Source organism: Oryza sativa, chromosome 2 (assembly GCF_034140825.1).
Source record: "Oryza sativa Japonica Group chromosome 2, ASM3414082v1".
Classification (NCBI taxonomy): Eukaryota; Viridiplantae; Streptophyta; class Magnoliopsida; order Poales; family Poaceae; genus Oryza; species Oryza sativa.
The window spans coordinates 12,899,554-12,909,339 of record NC_089036.1 but is presented as its reverse complement, the minus strand read 5'-3'; the positions used below and the strand labels follow the sequence as shown (position 1 = coordinate 12,909,339).

The following is a 9,786-nucleotide window of genomic DNA, read 5'->3' as shown; positions in this document are numbered from 1 at the left end:
CAATGATAATTGACCCTATAAGGTAAAATTGCTCACTCCGTCACTGCACATTCCCTTTCCTATGCGCTCGCTTTGAATTTTCTTGAGAAAAATTTGCAACTGGTCTAACCGCTATGTTTTCCACCAATTCTATATAAATCCATGAGGTTCGATCATTTTTTTTCCAGTTCAATAGCAAGTGCAATCTTTTAGCAAGAAACCAAACTGGACTACATTTCGTTTGAATAGCAAGTGTGGTTTTTTTAGTTGAACTAGTCAACTGGACTAGGGGCTGGCTCCGATTTTATTCTAGTCTAACCAATGGTAAACTTGGGGCTGGTTCGATAATATTTTCCGGTTCAATAATAGGCATGGTTTTTTAAGTTGAACTAACCAAATCGTACATTTAAAATTATAAATTTTATCAAAAACTCTTAAAAAATATGCATATATTCCTCTAATTAATCTTGGTCCACCTACATTTCAAATTTCATATTCACTATATTTTAGCAATAAAAAAAGAAAACCTGATAGTTCCAAGCGTATAAATTTGTCGCACTGTTTCTTTTCCTGTGCTCTTGATGCATAATGAACCTGAACCTCAACTCTTTAGGTGGATATCAAGGTGTACATGATAGGCTTATGAAGAGGCAGCTTGTCCGCAGCCGGCCCAGTTCTTGATAGATAATTATTCAAGGACATGAACAAATAAATTAAATATTATTAAGTTAAAAAGTCGTTTTAAAAAGTATTCTAAGAAATAATAATGACCTAGCCATGATTTTTATATCCTCCACATCATCAGAAAACTAGTATATTTGAATTTATATACTAGTGCAAACATGACTAATTTATATTTGAATTTAATTCTACTCTCTTATTATTGCCTTAGATGATGTGTAAAAACCATGTCTCATATGATTTGTCGCATTATATTTTATCATCCTATGTGATAAATCATTTATAATTCTATGGACGCTATTCTATTCATTACATTGTGATGAGAATGTCCCAAAGCTAAGGATTTCGGTGTTCAAATGGTACAAGCGTAAAAGCCTCAGCTCAACATGACCAGGACTAGCATCGATGTCTCTAGACGGAGTATGGCTTCGATCCTACCATGCCCTCGTAGTCTACATTAACATGAGGCAACATTACCAGGACTGCATCGATTTGTCTCTAGACGGAGTATGGCTTCGATCCTACCATGCCTTCGTGGTTCTCAGTATAGGTAGAGGTTCAGAGCAATATTTGGTAAAGCCGATGAAGAAGAATCAAGACCAGCCAGTTGTTAGCCACTTTCTAATTGCATCAGCATAATTAACCGAGATAGATAAGCTGACTATTCTGCTACATCCATCAAAACAACAGTAAGGTGTATCGGTATCTCTAAAATTCCATTGTGATGTGTGCATCCAATAATTTTCTTTAACAAACAGGCAAGAAAGATATGAGCACCTAATGTTCTCACTAACTCATGCTGCTAAGACTAATAAAGATCAGGACAATAAAAGGTCTGCACAGCAGGATTTTGGGTCATCACAGAATGATCTCGATGGATAAAATGTAATGATGTTCAACCAAAGAGAGAGGCAACTTAGTACAGGACAATTAAATCCGAATTCCTTAATCCTCAGCTGTTGCACAAAATTTGATGACTGGGAAAGTAGCAAAAGTTTCAAGTAGCTTAGTCTCCAAAACATCTAGAAGCCTAAAGAAAATAACTTAGAACACTCGGTACACCTTTCCCATGGTGCTCTTCAGGTACAAGCACCTAACCTGCACGATGATACAAATAACATGTCAAATCATCAGAATAACTAGGCTGATGTCCAAGTGGCAGATAAATTTTGTATCTATGCTATAAGGAACACATGATCACATACGTTCTGCCAATTCTTCTTCAAAAGGGAAACAAGGAAGTTCACGCTCATCTGCACATTTTGGAAGATCTGCTTCTCCTCCATAGCACAGTTGCCAACAGCAACACCCATGCAGAGAACCTTCTTCAGCTGGAATTTCACTGTAGCCTTAGTCTCATTAACCTTGGACTCAAGTGATTCCTGATGCGTCACCAGAGTTGGGAATTTGCCTGCAGTCGATAAATGCAAGGGCATATGAACAAACATGGGCAGGAAATAATAGAATCAATTGCTAGCACCTACCGCAGGGTAGTATCAATGCATAGCTCATGTTATCATAAGCTCTATACAGTATAAACAATAAGTTCGTAAGCTAAAATCTTGGTTGATATGGAGTTTATGTTTCCAAGGAATAAATAACAAAGAACTTCTGTACCAGCAGAGCATGATTCTGTGAAAAGGGTTGAAAAAATCTTGATAATCAAGTAAAAATTCTTGACACTGGAACTTCCTAGCTACCAGTTTATAACTGTTAACTCAACAGAAAAGGCACTGAAACCACTCAACTAGTTAATAACAGCTATATACAACCACTGAAACCAAGTGGAAAAGATGGAATAAGGAAAAAGCCACTTGCCTGCTTTGTTAAGACCAGGACCAAGAAGTCGAGGAATCTGCTTGATGATAGCCTCAGAAGCAAGGAAAGCATGATATTTCTTTGCAAGCTTCTTAACTAGCTTCTTGTTTTTGTTCATTTTCTTGAGGGCTTCCACATCCATATAGTCTAGGCCCATTTTCTCTGCCTGCAGACCCAAAATTGTAGCATATAGAATTATCAGCCAGACATTAATAGTCCGATGAATGAGCACTACACTCAAGAATACAAATTTCCATATGCCATCAAGTGGAATCAATGATAAAACTTTTACGTTTGGGATTTTGGAAGCAAGGTATAATGATTGAGCATTCAATATCTATCATTTTGACAATAGAATAGACACACATTTACACAGAACAAAGATTATAATACAGTATCCAAGAGTACAAATATTTGTTTTATCATTGAGACAAAACACAGTCAATGCAGTAGAACCTTTGGCTATAATGGTTAAGGAGAATTTAGTTTTAACTAAAGAAAGAAATAATTGCAAAACAGCAGAGATCACACAGCAAAACACGCATTCATTTGCTAAATACGTAGTAGTAACTACCCAATTGCGATAAAAGTTCTCTCCACATCTCATATCAAAACCAAGTCAATGCAAAATCAGTAGAAGCATAACATACCTCTTCGACGTGCTGAGCATCACCAAGCATGCAAACCTTCAACTTAGGCCGAGGGATGTGGGGCAGCTTAACAGAACCACTGAAACGCTTATCCTTTTGAGGGTCATAGTTCTTCAGTCCAATCTGCAGCTCAATGGTTTCCACAAATTTGCGCTGCTTCTCACGAGAGTCATTAGCAATTTGAGAGATCGCTTCTCTCAGAGCATCACTCTGCAACTTACTGCAACAGTAGACAATAATAAGTTTGGCATTAATGAACATGTGAGGAGTCTATTATTGTGAATTGTTCACTACAAGAGATAGATCTTTTTCTTACAAGAGCATAGAATTGCAAAAATCAAATACAACAAGTTCCCTTTCAAGCATTTCTATAAGATAATGCAGCCAACAGCTAACTACAAGTATGGAACAACAAATCCAGCATCTACTGAAGCTATACAGGTTAGCTGGCATTGCCACGGTTTAGCCCAAACAATGACAAAAGGCCATCTTACAGTTAAAATAAGAGCTTCATCAAAATATTTAAGAAAATACATGACATAAAACGGCGCAATCACAATCCTGTTAGCTAGACCACCAGACATAAGGAACAAGCTCCATGGCTGAGAGCTGCACTAGATGTGAGTAGGCGGAGAAAAACCTAATCCCACCATTAGGGAGATCAACATACCCTAACACTTCATCACAATGTGGAAAATATCAGGATCCTAGAACCCAGCCTCTTCGACACTATCAACGCGACCACCTCCCGATGGTCTTCTATGGTTGTTGCCCGCAGGTGATGCAGCATCGAAAATCATTTCCCACCACCCCACACCCACGACCAACGCCGCAATCCGCGGTGCAGCCGGCCAAATCTGGCATGTAGTTCAATCAACCCGCCTAGATCCAACGCTCCTACATTTGCCGAGGCCGCTCTTCCTACCTAAATCCCCAGATTTTTTTTTACCCCCAATTCGCGGCGGCGCAGCTCCGCAGGCAAATGCGGCGCCTAGTCAGGCAACTACGAATGGGCAGAACGAACACTGAGAAACTGTGAACAAGTGAAATCCGTACCTCATGGCGCCGCCGGTGGTGCGAGCACAGATCCTGCACAGCGAGAGGGAGAAGAAGGCAGGATGAGACGAAAGGAGCAAGCGCCACCATCGAGTACGAGAGAGAAAGGAGACAGGAAGCGGGGCGCAGGGCAGCTTACCGCGACGAGGTACGAGGGAGGCGGCGCGGCGGAGAGGAAACCCTAGATGGCGGCGAGGAAGAGAGCAGTTTATATACTGCTGCCTAGCGGGTGAACCGCCTAAACCCTAGAACACACCCCGCGCGAGGGAGCGAGGGGCGCGGACGATGATGGGCTATGGGCCTATTTGGATTTGGGCAATTCTAGTTGAATCTTTTAGTTGGAAAAAGTTCATTCTGAGTCCCTCGACTATTGACAGGATCTAATTGACATGCCTCAATAACAAAACCGAGTATATCGCCTCCCTCAACTAGTCAACTATCAATTTTGGTTCAATTTGCCTTCTCTGGCTCCTCTCAAACCTTCCAGGAGCAGTAGCGACTTGAGAAGCCGAGAGGGCAGCAATGACGGTGAACCGGAGCTAGGAAGGGCTCCAGCGGCTCCTCCCCTCTTCGCTCCCTCCCTTCTCTCTCTTCTTTTGGTCTGGTCAGGATGTCAAGATCGTCAGAGGCTAGGACGGGCACGTAAGATGACAGCAAGGAGCGGAAGGTGATATTTGTTGTTCTGCTGCTAACGTTCGACATTGCTCCATAGAGATTGATGGACATGCATGGCCTTGCTCGCCAATCGTACCAAGCTCGTCTGTACCATTCAAGATGCCCTTGGGTCGCTGCCTGCCACTACTGGGACAACCTGTCGCGAGGCCTCGCTCTCCTATTCGAACTCTTCCCTACAGCCGCATGAGAAGGGCCCACATGGATGCATTCACCTTTCTCTGTCGACATTAGGGCCTGTTTGGCAGGGCTCCAGCTCCCAGATTCAACTTACCTGGAGCTGGAGTCCAACCAAACAGTCCAGATCTGTTCAAAGCTGGAGCGGAGCGCATGGAATCGCTCTGAGAAATTGAACTGGAGGGTTGGAGCGGCATTTTGGTCGCTCCTGAACTCCAACTCCAACCACGTTATAGAATTGCTCACATATTTTCGATGAAATTATCCGCAAATGCCATCGCCCTACCCCCCATCCCTCTCTCCCGTACTGCTTTACCCCGTCTTCCCCAACCTCCAGCTCGCGGGAGCGAGGAGGCGAAGCAGCAGACGGCGCATGGTGGAGGAGGAAGCAGCCGGCGGTAACGACGCACCGGCTGGAAATAGCCGGTGCATGGGCTTCCCCTTTCAGTGTCGCTCCCCCTCCTTCCCATCCCGGCGCACAGCGGCTGAGGGCGAGCACGGCGGCGCATGGCGGCTAATGGGGAGCACGGGGGCGCATGGTGGCTGAGGGCAAGCACGGTAGCACAAGGTGGATGGAGACGGTGCACGATGACCCCAAATGGCAGCACGATATTTTCTCCCAAACCCTAAAAATTTCCCTCACCTCTTCCCTTCATATTTGGTTGAGTAGTTGTTATCATGCAACGAGCAAATGGGGAAGTTTCAGAACTGAAGACTTGTCTAGTGATGAATGGTAAAAATGCAATGAGCAATTGGGATGTGTGAAATTTCAGAGCAGTGATGAGCTCTCTAGTAACTTTTTTTGTTTAGTGTTGTAGCTTGTGTTTACAATTATATACACACTTGGTTGGAATTGAGTAAATCAGCAAATGGTTATATACACACTTGGTTTAGAATTCTTTAGTATAAAACCTGGCAGTGGAAAAAATATCCTTTTATGGGAGGATAATTGGATTGGGGGCATACCCCTGGCTGAGCAATTGGGAGAAAAGGAATAGGGAATTCACTATGAAATCTTTCTATGCTGCTATGAGAATACATGGACTGAACTTCCCACACAAAAGAATTTAGAGGCCCTAAGGCACCCCTGAAAGTGGAAGTGTCCATGTGGCTATTAAAAACACAACATACTAACAAAAGATGATCCAAAAAATGGGGTTGGAGGAAAGGAAGCTATGACTTTCAATTCTGTGATAGATTTGAAGCTATACAATATCTTTTTATAGATTGTCCTTAATTGATTCATGGGGTGTTTTGCAGACCTCGATGGAAAGACAAGTCACAAGTGAGATTTTCAAATCAAGATTTGGTTAGAGGGCACCCCTACGAAGGATTCAAGATTGAATTGCTAGAAGTCCCTTTTTTTTGCCGTCATCACTGTTGTCCTTGCTTTCACTTGTTAGTTTTTCAGATATGTGATACCGAGATGTTTCGCAAAGGTTCTGTTGGATGTAAAGTAGCAATACAAAACTTCAGTGGGTTATGAGATGTCGGTATGACTGAGAGACTAAAACTATTGTTGGTTTTTTTTTGCTTGGAGCTGACCTGGACTCTTGCTTCCAAGCAAGGCCTTGAACTTATTCATGGATGGATGCATTTTACCTTGTATACGCAGCACGGCGACAGTGGCGGGGTCGGAGCACGGCAACGACGGTGGTGTGCAAGGTTTCCAGATCTGTGTGGAAGGTATCTGCACAGCAACGACGGGTTATATCATTTCATTTTGTAGGTTAGCAGCTGGTGAACTGCAATCTATCAAGATTTCACGTCTGCCTTCAGTTTTATCTGTTAGCTAATGACAGCTAGTGCACCTTTGTGTTTTTTCTGCTCTGTGTATTCTGCTGGTTTGTAAATAGATTATTATGTATATCTTGAAAAGTCATTGAAAATTGTCTGAACCTTTATTGAAAATTGTCTGGACCTTTATCAAAAACTGTTGTAAATTCAGTTCATCAATCATGTTTTCCAAGTGATTATCTGTGTTGTGATTCTGCATGTGACAGCTGCACATATTTTGATTTGGTTTGATATCTTGCAAGAGAGAGGCCAATACTTTCAGGATGGGATAACACAAAGCATTCATGATGATCTAGCTGGTCATACTGCACGATGATAGACCATATTACTATATGTTATTTTGTGGTCTTTTGCTCTATCTTTTAATGATAATGATGCTACAAGTTGTTAAACATTTATATTACTAAGGAAAAAAAGCATATTAATCCTTCATGAAGTAAACAGCAAGAATCACAAGGGCAGTATTGTCCATCTCCTCCCTATCCTCTCTTTCAGAATTTCAGGAGCTGACCAAATGAGCCAAACACTTTTACATCATCTCCAGCTCTTACAAGAGCTAGCTCCAGCTGGAGTTGGAGTTTGGAGTTAGGATCTGAGAGTTGGAGCTCTACCAAAAAGGCCCTTAGTCTATGACTAGGGATGAAAACGGATCGGCAATGGACGGAAACTAGCTTTATCATATTTGTTTTCATATTTTTTTCGAAATCGGAATCGGAATCGAAAACTCGGATATGGAAATGAAATCGAATATTATCGAATACAGATACGGTAGCGAATATTTACCGGTATATAAAAAACCCCTCAAATTGAGTTGCTTGATCAAGGAAGAGATATCGCTTATTATTTTAGTTCAACATCTCCAACATTTATATCGTCATTTTTGTAGACGGTCCCACAACCATATATAAAAATCGATTTTCATGGCTGTTTCTCTAAGAGATCCATATGTAAATATGATTATCATTTTCTATTCCCAAGACTTTTACTAGATGTATAACTTAATTACTTACCATTGTATAAATTGGAGATGTTATTTATTTTATTTCACATCTTCGAAACTTGTAATATTTGTTTTATATTTTAAATGCTTTCAAATACAAATGTTATAAACTACAAAGTGGTAGATCCCGTTGAGCTCTACAACTTTGATATGGAACACATCTCCATCAGATGTCGTTTGAATTGTAGATCTGAAATTTTGTAAAAATTAATATGGTATATTATAATGAATATTTAGACCCTTAAATGACCCCAAATAATAAAATAGTCAATAAGAAAGTTGTAGATCTCATCGAGCTCTACAATGTTGATATAAAGTTTGTCTTCATCCGATTCCATATGAAAAAGTTATGTATATATATGTGTTTTTTCTAAAATTTGCTCAATGTTTGCGGATATCCGAAAAAAATTCCGGATAGTTTCCAACCGTTTTCCGATTCTGACGGATAGTACCCTTACTGTATTCGTTTTCGTTTCCGAGAAAAAAAATCCGAATTCGTTTCCGAATCCGAGAATTTCCGGATAGTTCCGACCGAAATTATCCGAATCCAAAAAATGTTCTGGACGGACGGAAACTATCCGAACCAGTTTCAACCCTATCTATGACTGGGTTGGCTGAGCTCCATCTTGCATGGAACGCATTGGTTGCCGACAATACTTCCCTTCGCAGATGGGCAGACATGTGGAGCAAGGAGGCAACTGCTTTTTTAATTTTTTTCTGGTCACCTACATGTGGGTCCATGTGTATTTTTTTTAATTTCTTTGATGACTGAGCTACCACACGCATGCCATGTGGATTCTACATTACTAAAATCCACCAGCCAATATTATCGAGAAAGTCATTTTGCACGGTTTTAGTAGTTGGAGCCTTGGAGGAGTCGTTATAACCGATTTTGCGGTTGGGGAATATAAATCATCTTCCACCTCTGATTGAGGGAGTTAAAGACTTTTTCCTTTTTTACTTTTGGGGCACCTTTGAAATAAGGGATTTTTCTAGGAATTTTGATACATTATAGAAATTTTTCCCATGATGCCCAAGAGTTTGAGTGAAAAAATTATGTAGAAATCTTTTATATCCCATTCTTGGAGGATTTCAGACATGAACACAAACATCATTGTTTTGATTTTCTTTGAGATACCCAATGTACTATTTCTCTTCATCTCTCCTTTCAACTATATTCTAAAAATATTTTCCTCTAAAACATCTATAAGTTTTCTGTGGAGTATCCAATGATCGATTGGACCGATTCTCTTGTAGAAATATATATGTCATGACATCCAATCCTTGTGTTTTTCCTTTTTCTGCTTTTTTTTTTCAATTTTTGTGTACCAAACAAGCCCTTGTACATGTTATATTATCTTTGTAGAGGCTGGTTTATCTATACATTTGATCTGGCCTTTGTAATACTCTTGATTGATACTCGTAATTTGATACATCACGAATATGGCATTTGCGTCATCCGATTAATTGTAAGAAAAAGGATTGCTCATTTTCAGTCAAGCCGCATATTCGTCACAAATGGACTTTATTTCTTTTACAGAAGTGACGATTAATGGACTAACTTAACTCTTTGTTTTTAAGATAATGGACTAACTTAACTTTACATGAAAGTAGCCGTCGCAGATGGTTTTACAGGCTTCACGAATAAATAATTTTGATATTAGCAGAAAATATAGCTAGAAATGGTCGGACACTTTCAGCTGCTGAAGCAGTGTAAATACTTTTTTCCCTTTCCAGAAAGAAATACAAGTTCCAATAATCAAAGAGAAATTGCTCCTGAGCTCATGCAGCGTGTGATGGAGACTGAGGTTCTTGCATTCACAACATCATTAGATTGCAATCGCCTTGAAGTTATGGTACCGGCAATGCAATTGGCGAATTTAACACAGGAATGAGTCCAACCAAAACACACACACACACACACACACACACACTAAGTTTTGGTCATGATTCATG

At 40.5% G+C, this 9,786-nt stretch overlaps 1 protein-coding gene across 1 annotated transcript; it reads right to left on the bottom strand.

The window, feature by feature from the left end:
• Positions 1–1,508: 1,508 nt before the first annotated feature.
• Positions 1,509–4,367, bottom strand: LOC4329171 (large ribosomal subunit protein uL1-like). The gene is made up of 6 exons (XM_015771861.3): positions 4,324–4,367; positions 4,185–4,217; positions 3,129–3,348; positions 2,479–2,644; positions 1,866–2,071; positions 1,509–1,758 (listed from the first exon to the last, which is right to left on the bottom strand). The coding sequence occupies exons 2-6, from the start codon at positions 4,187–4,189 to the stop codon at positions 1,705–1,707; spliced, it is 651 nt and encodes a 216-aa protein (XP_015627347.1). The 5' UTR covers positions 4,190–4,217; positions 4,324–4,367; the 3' UTR covers positions 1,509–1,704.
• Between the last annotated feature and the right edge of the window lie 5,419 nt (positions 4,368–9,786).

Coding starts and splice junctions, on each gene's coding strand:
- LOC4329171 (XM_015771861.3), bottom strand. Junction 2,072..2,478: donor TCCTGGTCTTAACAAAGCAG/GCAAGTGGCTTT, acceptor TATCGACTGCAG/GCAAATTCCCAACTCTGGTG. Junction 1,759..1,865: donor TGAAGAAGAATTGGCAGAAC/GTATGTGATCAT, acceptor ATCATCGTGCAG/GTTAGGTGCTTGTACCTGAA.